A 22,500-nucleotide genomic window follows, 5' to 3' on the forward strand; every position below is an offset into this window, starting at 1 on the left:
CTTTTAATAAGCTAAAAAATTTACCATTCCATCACTAGAGCCATAAAAATACTCTTAAAAACGCGAATCCCCTTTAGCCCAGAAATTCCCATGAAAAACCCACATGGTATAAATAATAATAATAATAATAAAAAACTGCAGCCTTTAGAAAGCAGTGATGGTGAGTTAAGCGTTCCAAAACACGAAAAAGAGAGGAATTGTAACACTCGATACGCTAGCCAGTTCAGCATCGGTACTGGGTTAGAGGGATATCGGTCAGTGTGTCTTATAGTGGCTCACCTTCTCCCGTTGCGCTGAGCTGCTGTTTTTGTTGAGGTAAGTGTCCCTCGCAGCGGCCAGGCAGGAGCAAGGGAGCAGGGGGAACAGGGGAGCAGGAGGGCGGGACTGAACGTATCTATCTATCTACGAGTGTACTTGCCATTCTACCTCCGTTGTCTGTGTCGTGTTGGGTTATTGGGTGCTTGTGGTGGTGGTGATGGTGGTGATGGTGGTGGTGGTGATGGTGATGTTGCTGTTGCTGTTGCTGTAAAAATGTTGTTGTTGTTTTTGTTTAATCCCGATTTGCTACGTACTACTACTACTACTACTACTACTACTACTACTACTACTACTACTACTACTACTACTACTACTACTACTACTACTACTACTACTACTACTAGTTATTTATCTTTAGTTGGTCTGGGTCGGAAGAAATTTAGTTGCTCCTGTCATAAGTTTATAATAGTAACAATATTTCTCTGTGTGTGTGTGTGTGAGAGAGAGAGAGAGAGAGAGAGAGAGAGAGAGAGAGAGAGAGAGAGAGAGAGAGAGAGATTATCAAGCCTAGACACGACCACGTAAACAACATAGATAGCTAAGCACACAAAACATGGAAGAAAAAAAAAGACATATAAACACCCACCTGTCATTTATTGCGTGTGAGGGAAATTACCTTCATTTTAAAATAGTAACTCGCTTGGCTTGACTCGACGGAAGAACGCAGCAAACGAGAGCAGCAGCAGCAGACTTATTGTCCCTTGAGAGACTGTGATTAAGCCTGTCTAACTCTCGAACTCCCTGCCCCCTGTGTTCCCCCTATCCTGTGACTGAAAGTTACAAGACATATCCTTCTGCTTTATATAATCTTTTTTTGGCTTTTTTCTTTAAGGATTTGCTCTCTCTCTCTCTCTCTCTCTCTCTCTCTCTCTCTCTCTCTCTCTCTCTCTCTCTCTCTCTCGTTCTGGCGTTTGTTGGGAAGGATTGGCTGTTTCTTCAACGGCTCATCTCGTTTCCTCTAGTTGATCATCTTAATTTTCGACTTTTTCCAATTTTTTATATTTCTGTAGACTGTTGTTGTTGGTGGTGGTGTTCTCCTCCTCCTCCTCCTCCTCCTCCTCCTCCTCCTCCTCCTCCTCCTCCTCGTTACTTTAAGCCAATGCTCCTCGTACATATATAAAAAAAAAAAGCTACTCGAATCTCAAGGAAGAGGGACAGTAAAGACGAAGGCTCTTGATGAAAACGTGTTGTGTTGTCATCTTGGAGTGGCAGTGGTGAGTGTTAACCCGTTCAATACTGGGAACACATTTTTACCTTGAGATTTGTGTACCATTAGATCATTTTATTGACGTTAGGAAGGGTGTATGGAGGGCAGAAGATTAATGGCCACAGTCTTCACAGTTCTAATCCTCCACATAAGTTTCTGAAGCTGTATAAAATCACCAGATAGTAAGCAGAATGGGATTAAATAGGCGTGCACCCCAAACACGTAAAGCAAATATACTGACTGATATCAACAGGTGAGGGGAAAAAATAGCTGGAATGTTGCCCTGATTGTTGCTGTTGCTGTTGTTGCTATTTTTTTTGTTGTTGTTGTTGTTGATGTAGGTCACTGTGAGAGGGAAGTGCGTGGTATATTGATTTTACTTGTATTTGTTTTGTTTTGTTTGTTGTTGTTGATGATGATGTTTATTTTATCATTGTTATTGTTCTGTAGTTCTAATACTAGTTGTTTTTCCTCCTCCTCCTCCTCCTCCTCCTCCTCCTCCTCCTCCTCCTCCTCCTCCTCCTCCTCCTCCTCCTCCTCCTCCTCCACCACCACCACCACCACCACCACCACCACCACCACCACCACCACTTTTTTTTTTTTTTTTTTTTTTTTTGTCTCTCCTACATCCACTTGCTGCGTGTTCGTGAAAGTTGACGTGCGTATACCAGCGTGCCAGAATCGCTAATTATCATACTTAGCCGCGCACGTGTCAGAACACCTCCCTCACCCGCCGCGTTGCTGTGATTAACTCCACTCATGACCCTTAGATGTCTGTAAAAAAAAAAAATAAAAAAGAACTTTTATAAATACATGAAAGAATATAAAGTCAAGAGAACAACTTAGTATAGAAAACGGGGTCTATTTTTAAGTTACAGGGAATAGTGAATGGTGATGTATGTATTAATTTCGTAGCCTCAATAGAAGTACGAGATTTTAGCCTCCCGTTAAAAAAAAAAAAAAGGAAACAGTTTGCATGGTTGTAGACTATGAGTAATGGCGAATAGGAAATATACAACCAAGGACTCATTATATTTACATTGCGCTGATTAATGCAATGGAAATTTTTTTTATTCCTTCAGTACCATGACGTGTTTTCATATTTATTCTGCTTATTATTTGGTGATTTTACGCAGTTCCAGATACTTATGTGGGGATTATGAATGGTGGGGAATAATAATCAATAATGTACTAATAATATTTCAGTCACCCTAATGGAACTACTTAATGGAAAAATTTTAATCTTCTCAAAGAAAAAAAATAAGTAATGAATCTCAGTTTAGAACATTAAATCGATTACGAATGACGAGCAGTAAACAATAATATGGTATCAATAATATTTCTGTCGCCATGATGGAAATAATGGAGAAATTTTCGTGTGAGGGCAAGAAAGGTGCACGTTGCTGTTTCATCACCACTGTGGTTAAAGGTCACATTATTGCACCACCACCACCGCCACCGCCTCGTATTCTCGCTACTTAAAGTGATTATTGTGGACTCGAAGTGCGTTTGGTAATTTATGAGTGTGTTGGTGTGTATGTACGTACCTAAGAGAGAGAGAGAGAGAGAGAGAGAGAGAGAGAGAGAGAGAGCGGGGGATGGGGGTGGTGGGAGAAGCATAAGTGTAGAGTTGTGTGGTCCATTGCCTGTACGTATCAATATTTGAAGTTTTCCTTAGATGACAAACACTTCTTTGTTCTGTCCCTGTTTATTTCATTTTATTTCTGGTATCTATATTTTTATTGGTGAGCTTTGCTGTTCGTACCAATCAGATTTTTCAGAGAGAGAGAGAGAGATATTTATCATTCAAAACAACTCTTAAGTTTATGGTGATTATGAATAAAAATAGAACAGCCATATAAGTCGTCCTCGAGCAGCAACAGCAATAGGAGGAGGAGGAGGTGAGGGTGGGGGTGTCACCTGGGAGATGTGCCTGGGGAAGCCCCGCGCCCGTCACACAATGAGGAATTATTTGTATTGTGTAAGCAAGTAACGCTCTTAATGAAGCGACAGGCCTGCCAGCACCACCAAGTGAGAGCTGAGGCTGGACTCTCAAAATTAATATTAATGATGACAACTGTTTGTATGCTTCCTCTTAATGTGAGAAGTTAATTGTGGCAGGCAGTTATATATTTTCTGGATAGTGGGAGTGAAAATTTCCTGCAACTCATCATTGTAATTATCATTATTATTATTATTATTATTATTATTATTATTATTATTATTATTGTTGTTGTTGTAGGTATTCTGATTCACACCATATTCTTGCCCAATTTTCATCCATGCTCTATTTCATCTCTTTCAGTTCTACTCAAATAGTTGTTTTGATGAACATTACTATTTAAATAAGTGCTATCTAGCTGCTACCACTGCTATTCTTAAATCTACATCTGCTGTACTTACTTTTCTTTCTTGTTTACTTGAAAACTGTTACTTGTTTTCATTACCTAGTGTTAAATGACCAAAATGTATTATGAAGTTAATATTATAGTTGGTTTGCTAAATATTTTGCTACTATAACTATTAATTCCACACCTGGTCAGTTTCTTTTTTGTCGACTTGTTTTTCAACCCATTAACAAATCATGACTATTGACTGGCATAGGTTAATATTTCTACCTGGCCCTCTCGCATAATAATTTCTATATGGACAAATGCAGCTTTGTGTTCATTTTCTTTTCTGTGAACTTTAAAAAAAAAAAAAAAACTTACTTGTTTTTGACCTATTACCACATCATTACTTTTGACCAACATGAGACAAGACTACTGCTATGTTTTGCCAAATGATCATGGGACACTGTCATTGGTCAGTAGGTGCACCATCATCCTCATCACCATCATCATCATTGTAAACCTGTTTTTTGAATCACCCAGTGAAGGCCATAGTTGGAAACACACCCCACAGGCTGACAATTGACCTACCGAGACAGAACAACCAGGAGGGGGAAACAAAAAGTAGCTGTGACAAGGCAGACGCCAGATGCCTTTAACATTCACACCAAACGTTGCCTCAAACCATAACTAAGCCCACACAAGTGCAGATTCACCCTAAGAGGAATACAAAGAACCTGGTGTGTGTTCATCAGTGGCTGTACAGTCTTTCAGAGCAGGATGTAACTCAACAGGATGTACAAATATACTGAAGGGAGTGCCACTAGAATACATAATGCCCTCAAGAGATTTCTCCCCCTTGGTAATAAAAAAAAGGAGGAAATTTATATTAAGTGTTGGGAACTACACACGTAAACCTCAGTAAACCTCATTCTCCAGTCAGTAGTTGAAGTCATGCCTCAGTCACCCTTGGGAATGACTTACAGTGAGAAAATAAGGGAAAGTATGTGAAGTACAAGACTTTCCCTCCTATTTCCTCCTTCTCCCTCCTGCTGGCCTTATGCAACCTGCCCCCCAGCTATAGTACTTGTGAGCTTAACTTGCCTGACATTAATGAAAAAAATGGAAAATGAAAGTCGTGTTTGCAAAAAGCAGCAATTAATTCTTCTTTCCAGGTGAATGGTAGAGGTATTTTGTGTTGTTTTTTATTATTATTTTATTGCGAGTTTAAGTTTGTTGACATTAATTAAAAAAATGGAAAATGAAAGTTGTTTGTAAAAAAGTAGCAATTAATTCTTCTTTATAGGTGAATAATAGAGCTTTTTTTTAATTGCTCATGGTATACTATGGTACTTGTGAACCTAACTTGGCTGACTTTAGTAAAAAAAAATGAAAAATAAAAATAGTGTATTGCAAAAAAAGCAGCAATGAATATTTCTTTTCATGAGAATAATAAAGCTGTTTTGCATTTTCGTTTATTTTTATTGCAAGTTTGTTTGCTGTCATTAGTGAAGAAGAAAAATTGAAAATGAAAATCGTGTTTGCAAAAAATCAGCAATTAATTTTTCTTTTCAGGTGAATAATAGAGCGTTTTTGTATACGATGGTGCTTGTGAGTTTCAGTTTGCTGTCATTAGTAGGGAAAAAAATGGAAAATAAAAGTACTGTATTGCAAAAAAGCAGCAATTAATTTTCTTTCCATGTGAATAGTAGAGCTATTTTATTGTTGTTTTATTATTTCTATTGTGAGTTTGTTTGCTGTCATTAGTGAAAAAAATGGAAAATGAAAGTTGTGTACAGTGTTACAAAATGAGCAATTAATTTTTCTTTCCAGGTGAATAATAGAGCTGTTTTTGTTATTGGTCATGTTATACTATGGCGCTTGTGAGTTTAAGTTGGCTGACACTAATAAAAAAACAGAAAAAAATCAAAATAAAAGTAGTGTATTGCAAAAAAGCAGCAATAAATATATCCTTCTTCATGAATAACATATATTTGTTATAGTTTTCATTATTTTTATTGTGAGTTTAAGTTTACTGGCATTAGTGAAAAAAAATAAAAATGAAAGTCATGTAGTACAGTATTACAAAAAGCAGCAATTAATTTTTCTTTCCAAGTGAATAATGGAGACGGTTTTTTTATTACTCATGTTCCTTTAAAGAAATTAGGCTGGCTTTTTTATACATTGTGTTGCAATTACCTTTATTTCTTTCCTTCTTTAATACATCATCACCATTTTGAAGAGTTTTGTACTTGTTTGGGTGTGTTGGTCTTGTTTCTGTAGATAATGGTGGTTTGTTATTGTGCACAGCTTCTTGTATCATGTGTGTGAACTTCTCAGGCACTACTACTTAATTTTCTCCTGGATTCTTCTGTAAAAACTTGTATCATTGAACCATATTCAGATCCTGTGTAAACTTTCTTGAGCCTCATTTGAAGAATTGTATCAACTTTATTCATAATCCAATGTCTTTTCACCAAGTCACTATCAGCTTTTTTTTTCTTGGGGGGAGGGGATCCTCTAAAAATTCCTTATCATTTTACTCTTTCAGATCCTGTGTAAACTTTCTTGAGCCTCCTTTCATGAATTTTATCAACTTTATTTCAAACTCCCAATGTCTTTTCACCAAGTCACTATCAGCTTTTTTCTTTTCTTGAGTTCTCTAAAAACTCCTTATCTTTTTACTCTATTCAAGTCCTGTGTAAACTTTCCTGAGCCTCCTTTTATGAATTTTATCAACTTTATTCAAACTCCCAATGTCTTGTCACTCAATCACTTTATCATTCCTCCATATTCCCGCATCACATCAGCCTACATCTTAGCAACAGGTGGATATACGCACTACCATCCTCTCTCTCACTCACTCACCCATGGCACCGGGTCTGTTGTTCACTGGGGCAGCACACATCCATCATCATCACTTTTTCAGCTGCTCTTCACACCTTGTCAGCATTTGCACTGATGTCTCCATTCATTACTTTTCCCTGTCATTTGTCACTGTCCTGCTTGCTGGGGAGTTATTCTTACAGGGCAGCTGCTGAATGATTAACATTTAACCTTTGTCTTATTTCTGAATGGGTAGAGAAAATTGTGGCCTTCAAACTCCTCTGCTCTCAGTTTCTCCATCGATCAACTTGTATTACACAACACATTTTTTTAATGAGGTGTATCTAAACTGTTTTATGTTGTGCAAGGTGTCAGTCCTTCCTGTATTAGAATCTGGCTGGAAACATTGATCTTTTCCTGTCAGAAGTTGTATTTGTGTTTACTTTTCCGGGATCAGAAAGAATGCCTTCATTTTCAGCAGATATGTCTTGTATTGTCATGGGCGGTTAAGTTCATATATGCTGTGTTGCTTTGAAAAGAGGAAGTAATTGTTACCTACTTAAATCATTATCTCTTATTGTGTGTCACTTTCTTCTCTTCTTTCTTTAATGACTGTTATTATACCCACATCTATTTCATAGTGAAAAGTGCATTTCCTTAAATACTTATTTAAATATTCATAAGGTTTCTTGAGGAATGGCGGCAGCATACTTGTGAAGCATTTTCCTGGTCCACATAATTGTACATCATCGTCAGTTTAGGTTAATTTGCAAGTCTAACAATGCAGCAGATACATACACCAGAGCTCCTGTGCATATAGATGTACATGCATTATAATTGGGGTGAGATCAGGAAGTGGTCTATGAATACCCTCTGGGATTAGAATTACAGTAATGATTGCTGTTATGTAAACTGAAGTGGAGAAAGTTGGAGAACTCCTTTGTCATGCAGTGAAACTTTAGAAGATAATGATATTAACTTTCAGAATGATTTACTTAGATGGTAATACATACAGATTTTTCTCTTTATGACACATTTATAAATAGAATACACATTGTGCGGGGAAATTGTAGAAAAAATAATAGTAAATAAAGATAAATTAATAGGAATCCAAACTATTTATTTTAATGGGAGATGATGAAAAGTAAAGGATGAGTGTGGTTGGACATAGTGAACACAAAAATGAGCCACTAAAGGATATGTTGCAAGATTCCTTCCTCTGCACCAATATTCAAGGACAGCGTGAAGTGCACCAGATAACAACCATGAATGACTGTGTGTGTTGAGTTGTCAAGCAAGCACTCTGACTCACTGGAGCTTAACATGACCTTTGGTGCAACATACAAGTACCCAGCATTAATGTATAGGAGTTTATTGAGAAAGTTATTTTATTTCCATTGTGTGTGCCTTGAGTAGGTGAAGAGGGTGTGTCAGTAAGGTCTGGGTGGGTAGAAAGGTGTATTTCAGTGTAACTGGTGCTGTTAGGTAAAGAGTAGGATGTATAGAAATTTATTGAGAAAGTCATTGTTCTATCTTCATAGGGTGGTTAAATGAAGGTGTGTCAGTAAGGTTTGTGTAGATGGAAAGGTGTGTTTTGGTGCAACTGGTGCTGTTAGGTAAAAGAGGAGGATATACCTGGCATAAGTATGTAAGAATGTATTGAGAAAGTTGTTTTAATCTTAATTTTATGCGTTGAATGGTTTTGAATGAAGGTGTGTCAGTAAGGTCTAGGTAGATGGAAAAGTGTATTTTGGTGCAACTGGTACTATTAGTTTAGACAAAGAATGTACCCAGCAGAAATACATAGGAATTTATCGAGAAAGTTATTTTATCCCCATTGTGTGTGTCTTGAGTGGGTGAAAGGGTGTGTCAGTAAGGCTTGGTGGAATGGAAATGTGTGTGCTATTAGCTAAAAGAGGAGGATATACCTGCCATAAATATATAGGAATGTATTGAGAAAGTTGTTGTTTTATCATAATCGTGTGTCTCATGTGGGTGCAAGGAGGGCGGGTGCAAGGTTAGCCAAGTGCTTGTGTACAGACAGGATAGCTTGGTGCTGCTCCTCTCGTAGACACAAAACTTGCTTACTCATTGCATCCATTAACCCCATATTAGTTCTAGTCACTACTTTTTTTTTTTTTTTTGGCATGGGGAGTGTTGAGGGGGAAGGGGTGGAGTGAATAATTAACTAGTCAACTCAGTGACAGGAAGAATGTTTGCTAAATGTTTCCTTCTTAGGGAAAAAAAAAAAAACAATCTATTTTCCATAATTTCATATGTGCTGTATTTTGTTTGTAAATATGTAATATTAAAAATGACAATGCATGTATTTCTATCTTATATGTAAAGCAATTTAGATGGTGTACTAAAGATCTGATAGTATAAAGACAACTACACAGTAATTGGTTTAGTGTATTAGTGATATCCTCTCAGTGCACCACAAAACCTTGCCAGCCAACCCACCCCATCCTTCCCCAATTAGAGGCTGGCAATAACAAGGCATTGTCTACCTCATCAGTATTCCCCAGGCAGTATAATTTACCCTCATTAATTCTGACCTTGTGGGGAGGAGAGGAAGGGCTTAACCTGAAAAATATGATGTCGCAAGAAGTTATTATGTTGTTGAACACACTTGAGCTTATTTTTGTGTTGTGATACTGAGTAAACTTAAGTAACTATGCATCATTATTAAGTTAACCAGGTAATGTGAGTGATAACGTAGTGAGCCAGACTTTGATGCAGGAATCTTCACTTGCTCTTTGAAGTCTTAGAAATTAAACTACAGTAAACTATTTTATAATATTTTCTTCCATTATTCACTTTTTGAGAGCAGAACACCAAATAGGCATCTTTCTCTCATTTTTTTGTGCCCTTGGTCATATTCCTTGACACAAAAAAGTTGATGAATGGATGCATAATGTAGGCTTGCATTATTCAGAACCCAAGTATCTCTGTGGATTTTCATTTTCCTGATTGCTTTTATTCTGTAGCATTTTGATCTATTATTATGTCTCTATCATTACTAAGTCTCTCTCTTATTGTCCACAGCAAACAAGAATTGGCTACACCCCCCAGAGGCTCTGCAGAAGGGCCACATTGGTTACTTGGTGAAGGTGAGTGTCCTGTTCACTACTTGTGCCTCAGTTGTCTCTGCATGTAGAAAGTAAGGAGTCTCTGCTACAGAAGGAAATTCATGTGTTTTGTTTTGTTTGTGGAAGGTAGAGATAGCAAGCTATAGTCTGTCACATGCAGGCCTGATGGCTTCTTGCAGCTTCAGTTTTTTCTTAAGGTTTTAGGTGAAGTTCAGGTGCATTTGTTTCTAGAAAGTAGGAAGTTGCAGATATGGAAATAAGATTGATGAAGTGCTTTTGTCTGTTATCCATGTAGAAAGGAATGAGTCTCAGCTATAGAACTAAAGATCAGGATTAATTTTGCCCCTTTGTAAAGAGAGTAGGAAGTCAAGGCTGCTTCTAAAGTAAAGTTTCACAGTACATATGTACATACATACGCATATTGACTAGTGGGGAGGCTTTTGTGCTGCAGTGGAATGATAGACTAATGAGGATAATAGGCTGCACTGTGTTGTGGCTTTTCATCTCTGTTTCCTGTGACCTTCAGCTTGTGATAAGTACAGCCCCCTTCCCTGAGTCACAGGATGAACTATGATAGAGCAATGCTGACGATGTTTATAGAATCTGAAGATTGATATTCAAGAAACATTAACATTATACATAAAGCAGTAAACTTTAAGTGGCACATTTGACAGGTGACAGGCTGACATAACAGTGCACCAGTGACTGAGGTGTTAGATAATGTAATGAAATTTGCCAGTCACTAATCATATAGAAAATCATGTATTGGCTAGCTAATGTAGTGATAGATTTAATGACATTATCTACAACCAGAGTATGTGGCAGAGATTCCTAAGTAGTCTAATATGATAAGGAAAGATAACAATACTGAAAAAAATGTTAATGATAATGAATAACACCCCAACAACTGGATCACATAGCAGACAGTCCAAGCCATGATAGAAACTATAATGATTCCCATGCATGACATTAGAGAAATAACAACCAACATTTGCACACAGTTCCTGGGCAGCACAGAGGTCAACCAACCCAAAGGCATTGAGGTGGTGAAGGAGGGGATCAGGAAGCTCAAGTTTAACCAGCAGCTGAAGAAGGCTGAGGGAAGCAAGACGCCCAAGGTGGAGTTGACAGTGTCTATCGATGGAGTCGCCATACACGAACCCAAGACAAAGGTGAGGGAGAGGAGCTGGAGGAGGGGGGGGAAAGATAATGAAGGTCAGAGAAAGATAGTGAGAGAAAGGTACTAGAGGGGAAAGATGGTGAGGGAGGGAGGGGAAAGATGGTGATGTACAGGTGCTGGAAGGGGAAACATGGTGAAGGAAAGGTGCTGGAGGTGAAAGATGGTGAAGGAAATGTGCTGGAGGTGAAAGATGGTAAAGGGAAGGTGCTGGAGTGGAAAGATGGTAAAGGGAAGGTGCTGGAGGGAAAAACAGTGAAGGGAAGGTGCTGGAGAGGAAGGATGGTGAAGGGAAGGTGCTGGAAGGGAAAAAAATGGTGAAGGGAAGATACTGAAGGGAGAAAGAAGGTGAGGGACAGATACTGAAGGGAGAAAGACAGTGAGTGGCAAGTACTGGAGAGGGGAATGATGATGAGAGGGAAGTGCTAAAGAGGGAATAGATGGTGAGAGGTGAGGTGCTGAAAGTTGAAGACAAAAGGTGAGGGGGAGGTGCTGGAGGGGAGAGATGGTGATAGGAAGGTGCTAAAGAGGGAATAGATGGTGACGGGGGAAGTGCTGAAAATAGAAGACAAAAGGTGAGGAACAGGTGCTGGAGGGGAAAAGATGGTGAGAAGGAGGTGCCAGAGAGGAAAAGATGGTGAGGGAGAGGTGTTGGAGTAGGGCATTCTTCATGAAAGTGACAGGGATGGAGAGGTGATGGGGATAGAAGATGGAGGAGGTTGATAAAGATGGAGGGTAAAGTGTAGTTGTGAGATTGTAATTAAAAAAGCTATATTATTTCTCTCTCTCTCTCTCTCTCTCTCTCTCTCTCTCTCTCTCTCTCTCTCTCTCTCTCTCTCTCTCTCTCTCTCTCTCTCTCTCTCTCTCTCTCTCTCTCTCTCTCTCTCTCTCTCTCTCTCTCTCTCTCTCTCTCTCTCTCTCTCTCTCTCTCTCTCTCTCTCTCTCTCTCTCTCTTATACTATATCAAAGGTAAATGAACCAAGACTGAAGTTTATGTATTCTTTGTCCTCCTGAGAGTGAAACTTAACTTGTCTATTTGGAACAAAGAAGCTCTCATCTCTTCATCTGTATTGTATATTTGTTTTTTATTATGAGTTTTCATATTTTACTTTGCATTGAATTCTTTAGCTTTAGTTTTTATTTGTGAATGAGAAAATATTAATTAATTTCATTGTTCTGATCACTATTGCAGTTTGTAACCATGTGTGCATTTGTTGTTTACTATTATTATTGTCACTATTTTATCATCACCTTTTGTTATTGCACCTTATTTATTTATTTATTTTTTTTTTTTTTTGTGTGTGTGTGTGTGTGTGTGTGGAATAGGGAAACTGGCCAAGGGCAACACAAAATGAAAAGAAAAGGCCCACTTGATTACCAGTTCCCTAAAAGGTTAAGATGAATCGGATGAATTAAAAGTAAAATTGAATATCGTAATCAACTTTTATGCATTGTTGTGGTGCCAATGTTTATCTCTCACTAGCATAAATAACAATAATATCACAAGTATTAAATGAAACACCGTAACACAATGAGAAAGGTGCTTACATACATATTCAGTTATTTTGATAGTTTATATTGACAAGCAGCATTGTAATCACCATCAGTCAAGAAGGAATGGAGGTGAAAGTTGAAATGATGTATTCAGATTGTGTGTTAGATTATTCAGTACATTATTCACCATTGTTATGTTCTATTCTTTCACTGCAACCTTCATTAATACAGTGTTCTCTTTGTCTAGTGTAGATTTCATTAATAGTGTTCTCATTCTTCAGTGCACTATTCTCTTAAGTCAGCACAAACCTCATCAATACTTGTACTGTTCTTTTTCTTCATTACAAACCTCTTTTTCTTCAGTTTAGACCTCATTACTAGTTTTCTTTCTGCACGAACCTCATTTATACTGTGTTCTCTTTAATTCATCATAAAAACCCCATTAATCTCTTCAGCACTGGGATGCAATTTTACTACAAGTTTTGGGTATGATTAAATGATTCTATTGACATTAGGAAGGGTCTATGGAGGTCTGAAGATTAATGGCCACAGTCTTCACTATTCTAATTCCCACATAAGTTTCTGAAGCTGTATAAAATCACCAAATAGTAAGCAGAATTATTATGGAAACACATCCTGGTACTGAAGAGGTTAATAGCATTGGGTTTCTTCATTGCAAAGCCCTTTTTCTTCTGTGTAAACTTTATTACTAGCTCTCTTCCAGCACAAACTTCATTAATACAGTGTTCTCTTGTTTCAGCGCAACCTTCACCAGTATCCTCTGCACAGAATTAGCTACTGTGCTGATGATAAGGCAGAGAAACGTTTCTTTAGCTTCATTGCCAAGGAGGCCGACTCTGATAAACACACATGCTTCGTCTTCGTCAGCGATAAACTGGTGAGTTGTTGCAAGGGTGGGAAGTGGTGATGTGAGTGGTGATTGTGTGGAATGTGGTTAAGAAAGGCTGATTGTGTTGTGGTGATTGTGTGGAATGTGATTAAGGAAGATTGGTTGTGCATTGTGTGTAAATTTCTTTGAGGATGTTGTGTGCTGGTGAGATATGTAGGTAAGTTGGATGTGTGTAGTTAATGGAAGCAGTGAAAGGGAGGTTGTACAGTGAAAAGAAAAATACTACAGTGAAAGATAAGTACATAATATAGTGAAAGGGAAGTCGTATAGTGAAAAGGAGATTCCTACAATGAAAGATTACAATGGAAGATAATTTATACAGTGAAGTCTGAACAAAGAAAAGGTTTTATATATGTTTAATTGTAAGTAAATGCTGAATTGTATTTTAGGAATGCTAGAGAAAGTAAATGTTAATGTGTAAGTGTATATTTGTGCCTCATCTTGTCCACCTCTCTTAAATCTATATTCAGAAACACTTTGCTCTTTCTTCACAGCTGTTTTCAAAGGCCACAGTGGTGATTTCACTGGGTTCTCAAAAGTTTTTCTTCTGTCAGTAATATATGAATATTGTTAATCTGTTATTAAAACCATGAAACCCTTAAAAGCTTTTCTACCTTCAAATACAGCCTTTGAAATGTAGTCAAGGGCTGGGCAGAAGTGTTTCAGAATATGGCCTGTAGTGGGGATGTCTGGCTGGTAGACTGATAGATTTAATTCTTTCACTGATAGATTGACTTCAATATAATTCCTTCACTTTATAGATTGACATGAATTTAATTATTTTTTTGGAAAGATAGACTAACAATGTTATCCTCCTCACTGATAGATTGATCGATAAATTTAATCCCTTGATTAATAGATACACATTATTTTAATCCTTTCACTGATAGATAGACTAAGAACTTTAATCCTTTCATTGATAGATAGACTGGCAAATTTAATCTCTTCACTAACAGATGCACATGACTTTAATCTTTTCACTGATAGATTGACTGTAAAATTAAATCTTTTTAATGATAGATAGACTGAAATTTAATCCCTTCACTGATAGATAGACTAACAAATTCAGTCCCTTCACCAGTAGATAGACTGACACATTTAATCCCTTGACTGACAAATTTGATCCCTGCACTGATAAAGACAGACACATTTAATCCCATCACTGGCAAACAGATTGACACACTTAACTTTATCCCTTCACAGATAAACAGACTGACCTAATGTAATCTTTTCAGGCTGAGGAGATCACCCTAACCATTGGCCAGGCCTTTGATTTGGCTTACCGGCGCTTCGTTGAGACATCTGGCAAGGAGGTGGAGATGCGGCGACAGCTCCTCATCTTGCAGAAGCGAGTGCAAGGCCTGGAGGACGAGAACCAGACCCTCAAGACCCGCATCACCCAGCTGGCCTCCCTCAAGAACAGGCCAGATGTGGAGGATTACATGAGAGAAAATAATGTAAGTGTTCCAGAGAGAAAGTATTAGAGACCCCTTTTTTTTTTTATTATCATGTGGGCTTTTCACAGGAATTTCTGGGCTAGGGGGTTACTTTTTGGGGTACTCCTATCTCAAAGCCCACCCGCTAGAAAACCCTTACCCTGAGTGAGGAAGCCCAACCTACACTCGGACCATGGACGGGATTTGAACCCATGTACTTGAAGACCCCTCGGACCCCAAAGCACACATGGTTCCACTGTACCACGGTTTTGTAACATTGAGATCATTGTAATAGTTTTTTTTTTTTATTGTATGGACATAAAGAAAGGAAGGATATGAGTTTTTTTTTTTTTTCTATTTTTCTTTGTGGCTAATCCCTTTATGTTTACAATTGTCTTTTGTTACATGGAGATTATTGTAATATTTTGTTTTTAATTGACATAAAGGAAGGAAGGATATGAGATTATTTTTCATTGTTTTAAAGCTCTGGAAGTATGCATTTTATTGCTTATGATATAAAAAATAAGTCTCTTTTTTAAATTGTACATGTTTGAGGAAAACAATGACTTGTACTGAAAAGGTTAATTGTCTTTGTATAAAATTTTCCTTTATATTTTCATTTAGTATTGTTTTTTTTTCTTTGTTTATTTTATCCATATTCTACTTTTCCTTTATGAGGAGCATGCATATCCTTGTTTTCTTTTATATTGTTGCAAAATTTATACATACAATAAAAGTCCAGTTTATGTATAAAGCAGCTTTGTGTTTTCTCATGATGAGCATTTCTTCTTATTTAAGACAGCTTTCTATTCCTTATTGGATTTTAGGTACCGTATGGCACAACTTGTTTCAGTCTTTCACATATTCCTACTATCTGGTGAATTATGAATTGGACACTCAAATTATAAAAGTATGTACAAATAAAAGTTTCTCACTGTTTGACCTCTGATCCATGAGTAAGTGAAATATGGTACGTTACAGATCTCTGACCTTTTGACGTTGAATGGTGAGAGCAGCACTGACCCAGAGCCATCATCGGACTCCCCTGCTTCATCCACCTCCCTCAACCCTCCGCCCATCCCGCCACGCAACACTGCAAAGGGAGAATCCAACCTCATGTAAGCATTTATTGCTTTCTTTGATGATTTTTTTTTTTTTCCAAGGTTCACTACTTTAACCTTTTCCCAGAATTTCTCTGTGAAATTAAATTCTGGTCTACAAAATATCGTAAGTGAAGCCCCTGATTGTGTAGTTTTCACGTAAAGTTATTCATTGCTTTGATCTTTTCTGTAGCTGTGAATGACTAACATTTTGTCTATAAGTATTCTTAGTGAATTCAACTTTATGTAAGCCTTTATTGCTGCCTCTAGTTAATTATTTTAGGGTTTATTACTTCTTTCTTTTTTCCCCTCTCTATATCTATAAGGAATTAAGTTTTGTTGTGCAGGATATCATGTGATCTCCTTTGGTCTTTCCAGTGATATCCTGCCAAGCTCAAGTCCTGTCATCTCAAACGGAATTGACAATGACGATGATGACTTCAACCCCCGAGCAGAGGAGCCGTCACCGCCCACCACCAACGGCCTCAATGGCTCCACCACCACCGCGGAGAGTGACGAGGATGACTTTGACCCTCGAGCTGAAGAGAAGAAACCTCCTACATTCACTGTGGGTCCGGCACCGGAGATCAATGGGTTCAGTTCCCCACCTCCTCTTGGTAAGCTCCACATCATACTGGCCCAACTGTTCTATGGGGTGTGTTAGGGTACAGACACACTGCATACCGGGGAGGTAGAGGTTAGTGGGATGCTCGACAGGTCAGAGGCAAGAACCTAAGCTAACCTAACCTAACCAAACTACTTATCAAATGTTATCATCACATGTGGTCATACAGGATACTGAGAGTGGGTTCCTTCCAAGCTTATCCAATACCCACCTCCAGTATAGCCATTCCTATTCAATAACATGTATTTGTCATTGTCTCTAACCCACTGTAGACATTCTGCTCCCTCTGCCCTCCCAGCGAATCACATGCAGTGTATCTGTACTCTAGAGAAGTGTACTGTTGCCATGGTGGAATCCATTAGCTGTTGTGTTTGGTATGAGTGATGGTGACCTTCCTTGTTGTGATGGTTTGTGAATTTGGGTTTTTGTGGTCTTGATATGTGTCTTGGTATAATCTGGTAGCTACTGCATCTAGTTTGAGTGATAGTGGATGTTCCTTATTGTGATGTTATCTGACGATTGTTTTTGTTATGCGTTGTAATCAACATTCAAAATATGAATAGCTGAAGGTAAGATAGCTTGTTCAATTAGCAGTTAAATAATCAGACTTGAGTTTTGTGAATTCTACAAGCTGAGAAGTTAAGAACATTATGCATTACTAATTAAATTTTGGTGTGTATCATTAACTTGAAACATGAAGATTTTGTGTAGTGAGTTCACAAGACCTAAAACATGTCATCCTCACAGTCCCTCCTCCACGGCCGGCACGACCCCATGAGCAGCAGAATGGTCTGGCGGATGACATTTTTGACACCAACAATGATCCTTTTGATTCAGTAGCATTCTCCTCTCAAGGCTCCAACAATGATGCCTTGGCACAGTTTATTGAGATGAAGGTGAGACTTGCATCATTATAAACAAAGGTTGCTCTCATAGTCTTTATTAACCAGTATGTTTGCCTTCAATTAGCAGCCTTGATTGGAGGTTTTCTTGCAACAGGCCTGATTTTTGGACTGGGTGTGGTATTGGAAAATGGATGAATGTGTTATGGTGCAGTGATGGTAAACTAGCCAACTATTACTGGTCACCAAATACATTGTACAACTGACCTTCAGGCATTTTGGTGCAGTGAAGATGCCTTTCATTGGTTTTAAGGGAGATGTCAACTTGGATTATGTATAGGTAACTAGGTAGTATTTTGTGTTTAGTTTGTGATGGTTACGCTAAAGGCATTATTTTTCCAGGCTGGGTTCAGTCGAGGTCTGTCCTTCGGCACTGCTGATGAAGACTTCACCCTGGAGAGTCTGGACCCACTCAAGAACTAATGCTCACACCAACCCTTGGAAATTGTTTGTTGTGTAGTTTTCATATAAATTTTGTGATGTGGAGAACAATTTTGTTTTTAAACTGAGTTTTATGTATGAGGATCTGACGTTGCATACCTAGAAAGTCCAATGAGATAATTGTTTTAATACGTATTCAATATCTGGTATTTAGATGTGCCTTGTCAACTGCTGTCAAGGCCTTACAGTTTTACTGGGGAAAATATGATGAACTCTACTTATCCTAGAATTACATGGGAATATTGTGGCCTGATACACACAACCAGGAACTGTTTGATGCACATGTACACATCAGGCAGTGTACATCAGGCATAAGTGTTTTCATGTCATGAAAAGCAGACCAGAAACATTCCACAAATATTTATGCAAAACATATATATTCCATACATACATTTCATATGTATTTTACAGCACTCCTGACTTTATTATAAATAAGGCAAACACATCATTCACATGCATTGCAAAATTTACCTGTAGTACATCATATTGATAATGATGTATGTACTCTAATGTTTGCAACTATGGTGAAGTGAATGGAATCTGAACCTTTATCCCCTCAATATATTCATCAGTAGCATTGGGATTTTTCTGCTCAATGATATTGCCACAATGCTGTCATGCTGCACTTAAGAGGTTTCTCTCCCTTGACACTGCTACTCAAATCCTGTATCATCCATTTCAAGATGCACAAAGATTAGCTTGCTGAAAAGAAAAAAAAAGTCTGTCGCTTATTACATTATGGTTTGAGTGTGCACCTTTATGAAGGATGCCTCACATGTAGTCACTAAGATAGAATTGATAGCAGGCAACTCACTTCCAAAGCCAAATGGCAGAAAGCGCCTTACGTAACATGAGGTTTGCTTGTAGCTTAGATGAAAGCTCGCAGCACTTTTTGTAGATCTTCAGGGAGGAGTAGTGATGAAATATTGTATGTACATTCCCTTAGTTATTAAGGAAGTCAAGCTTGGTGAATGTGGCAGTGAGACAGCTTCTGGCTAAACCCATAACTCATGCATCTCATCTTCAGTCACTGCACCCATTGCTTCCTGTGAGCATTCTGCATGGTGGCACTGCAAGCAGACATCATCCATTACATTCTCCACTTCTGTGTCTTCGTTCATTCTGTTGTGGCAGAGACTGAATGCCATTTTTAATTGTTATTGCTTTTTTATGTTGCTTTGAATACTTTCATTGGTATTTTATGCTAATTTCTATAAAGTTGTGAATGTTTTATATAAAGCAAATCGGAAATATATTTATCTTTCATCCATAAGATTATGGACCTAATATTTGATTCATATATGCATACATACACATTGGTTGTAAATGTATTTTGACTATACTTGTGCATTTTATGTTAAAATAACTGTAGCATTCATGAACAATTGCTATCATTATTTTGCCTGAAGGATATAAAAACCCAGACATTTGTCAGTTATGAGCAAGATGATGTGACACAGTGCAGATTATTTGTAGAAACATCCATACCAGTAATAACCATTACCAGGAGCACCAGGTTGTTTGATTTATGATGTGTTGTCTCTAGAAAACATAATTTTTGTAGAGACAGCTTATCATGAATTTGATACACTAATGTGATAAAATAATTTACACATGCTGTATTTATTTTGCTTTACATGTCCTTCTTGTGTCTTGTTTCCTTACACTGAATGTATTGTGTTCTCATCTTGGGTCTGTAAGCACTTCTGTGGCCAAACTTGTGAGTGACACAAGGCAACATTCCTCAGAGTACACAGAACAGAATAGGGCGAGAATGATATTGGAAAATTATATGCAATTTTGATTTCTTGTTGACAAAATGTACACTTTTTTGTATTCCTTTTTAATTTCATAAAGCTAAAACCTATATAGAGTAAATTAAAGTGGATAGCATCTAACTCTTCATTTGATTTCTTGAAATTAGATGATTATATTTTTTTGCCCATTAGCTGAAAGTATGAAATATTATAAGTAGAATTTAATTAAGGGCTACATTGATTCCTCAGCCTTGAATTGCCATTGCTTGCCTTAATTCCTAAAGTTATTGGCTTCCATAGTGCTTCCATTTAGCTCTGTGCTATTACATCAATCATGGCCTGAAAAATTATGAATAAGTGTCATCAGCTTTCAAGAATGAAGATATCTTGATATTTACACCCTGCACCTCTGCTGTTTGCTGTTTTAGTCACTTTGACATTGTGATCATATTTACTTTGTTGCTGAAAATGTGACGATATTTAAAACCACATTACTGTATTTATGATAGTCTTGTTTAGTTGTATACTTTTATGGTTGAGAGGGTGCAAGAGGTGAAGTGTGAAAGCATCTGTGGGCTAGATAGGGAGTGGCAGGGGGTCCTTCACATTGTGCCATCCCTTGATTATTCCAGATGAAAGAAGGCTGTACAGTAAGAGGAGTAGCCAGTAGGTGATTAGTTGTAGACAGATAGATTGGCTAAGAATCCTGCTGATGGGAAGTGTTTGATTTACACTGAGTACACTGATGTTTTTTTCCCTTGTGTGAAGAAAGTTGTGGTGTAAGATATTGTTTCTTAGCAGTTATAGAAAATTTATTTTAAACCAACACTGGGTCTTTCTTGCTGTTTGAGTGTGGTTGCATTTCTTGAAAACTATCCCAGTAGAGTTGTTTAATGTAGCAGACATTTTTAAAACCAGTTTATTTAAGCACCTTCACATAAAATGTATTTATTGAATCCTAATGTCTCATAAAGTTTATATGATAATGTTTATCAGTTTAATAGTGATATCAGAGAATATATTGATCAATTAGATTATTTATGAGTAATCATCAAAACTGTATTATTATTCTTTATATCTTAAGATCAAATCATCCTCTTTAAGATGTAATATATGCAACTAGCTTTTTAAGTAAATATTATTTGCTATATATTGTATAAAAAAAGATGATGCTTATAGTATTACTGTTGCTATTGTTGGGCATATTATTGCCTGTTTTAGTTGTGATGATCTGCTTAGCCCACGCTGCCTCTCCAGGGCTGCCACTTATCACATATCATGGAAACCTGGTGCTGTTCATAGGCCTATGCATTTGTTTTTGTTGACTGACATTCTGATTATTTGTCTTTTCTACATTGACACTTCATTACATCAGTGAAAGGTCAGTGACCTGGCAGTCATGTGTGATTCACATGTGTGTGTGTGTGTGTGTGTGTGTGTGTGTGTGTGTGTGTGTGTGTGTGTGTGTGTGAGAGAGAGAGAGAGAGAGAGAGAGAGAGAGAGAGAGAGCTTACATCTATTTGGATGAGGGTGATGGCTATTTGTCATACTTGGAAGTGTTTAATACTTATGTTGATCATATTAAGTTTAATCAGTAGTGAAGTGTAGTTGGATGCACATCATATTCACAAATGCTGCTGTTAGTGTACATAAAATTGTTCTTTTCTGTATTTTTATATAGTGAGAATCTTGCCCTCATGTATTTTATGAGAAAAGATGCTGAAAATTATCAAGTGTATTGCTTGGATAATGGTGAAGTGTGAAGCTGTATAATTTATGTGTTCCTCCTCCTAGTTGTCTCAAAATTGTCTTTCCAAAGAGGAGTATCAGGTGACTTCCAGAACCAAAATTAATGCTGGTTTCTTGGATACATGTTTTTGTATTTTGTGGAGCTATGGTTTATGTATGAGCTTTGAGGTGTTAAATATTGAAGATTTTACTCTTGTCCCATTAGCCAGACTTGATATGTATAAGCAGACAGATGATGTGAAAAAGACACCAAGAGTGTGTGTCTTTGTGCCCCATGCTGGAGGGCAGTGAGCCTTGAGGTGCCCCTGTGCAGCCTCACACTCCCAAGAGCACACCACACAGGCGTTAATAATGGAAGTGTTTGTTTTAGTTTTATTTTGCTTTTCAGCACACCCATTGCTTTAAGGTATTACTGCTGGCAATGCTGGCTTTGTATTCTTCCACCAAGGCTTTCACTGTGTGCAAGATAATTCATCCTCTTTCATTTTCACAATTAGGGTTCAACAAACTTAAAAAGTCAGTGCACTATTCAAGTTGTAGGTCTTACATTGTTACTTGACCTGTAGCTTTTATTTAGAAACTTGAGGGGTAATGTATGATAGTTATTGGAAATACTACTTAAATTTTAGTGATGACAGACAATATGCTGAAGGACAAAATTGGGCCTAACAAAGATATAATGTGTGATTTCAAATACTGGTCACATATCAAACACAGTTTCTTGTAGTATTGTAATCCATTCAAAAATGGTCCCTGCTTCACTGTTTTCAGTGCCCAGATAACTGACCATGACTGACAGGAGTGAGATGTGTTATTCAGTACTAAATGCCACCAAATGATCCCATAGTTGTGGCACATTGATAATCATAATCCAGAGGCAAGATTACATCGCATTATAACTTGGAAATAAGACATTAATATTTTTCACCAATGGGTCATCCGCTATAATTGTTTGAAATTATCGCATGTGACGAAGTAAGCAGACCTTACAGTAGATTTGTATTGTGTAGCACCTTTCATGACAAATTTATTGCATCTTCCTTCAGTAATAAGGTGAGCTGAGCGTCCTACACATTCATTCATGACAAACACATTTGTCATATTGGGAATTATCTGGAAACATTTTATTCTCCATT

At 37.6% G+C, this 22,500-nt stretch overlaps 2 protein-coding genes across 8 annotated transcripts in view; both read left to right on the forward strand.

Annotated features, from left to right (window-relative positions):
• The window catches only part of LOC123511895 (PTB domain-containing engulfment adapter protein 1-like), an 83,429-nt gene extending 62,381 nt beyond the window's left edge, over positions 1–21,048 (forward strand). For all 7 annotated transcript variants that reach the window (XM_045267968.1, XM_045267964.1, XM_045267967.1 and 4 more), the window contains 8 exons: positions 9,730–9,794; positions 10,775–10,945; positions 13,205–13,342; positions 14,590–14,811; positions 15,772–15,908; positions 16,269–16,507; positions 17,263–17,411; positions 17,760–21,048. In XM_045267968.1, the coding sequence (XP_045123903.1) occupies positions 9,730–9,794; positions 10,775–10,945; positions 13,205–13,342; positions 14,590–14,811; positions 15,772–15,908; positions 16,269–16,507; positions 17,263–17,411; positions 17,760–17,840 (1,202 nt within the window). In that variant the 3' untranslated portion in view covers positions 17,841–21,048. The remainder of the gene's footprint in view (positions 1–9,729; positions 9,795–10,774; positions 10,946–13,204; positions 13,343–14,589; positions 14,812–15,771; positions 15,909–16,268; positions 16,508–17,262; positions 17,412–17,759) is intronic.
• Positions 21,049–21,064: 16 nt separating this feature from the next.
• Positions 21,065–22,500, forward strand: part of LOC123511893 (trace amine-associated receptor 8c-like) — a 63,616-nt gene continuing 62,180 nt past the window's right edge. Inside the window, exon 1 of the mRNA XM_045267961.1 lies at positions 21,065–22,500. This exon is cut by the window's right edge and continues 876 nt beyond it. The gene's annotated coding sequence lies outside the window, so the exon portion shown is untranslated.

The sequence above is a fragment of the Portunus trituberculatus genome, chromosome 32, assembly GCF_017591435.1.
Source record: "Portunus trituberculatus isolate SZX2019 chromosome 32, ASM1759143v1, whole genome shotgun sequence".
Taxonomy (NCBI): Eukaryota; Metazoa; Arthropoda; class Malacostraca; order Decapoda; family Portunidae; genus Portunus; species Portunus trituberculatus.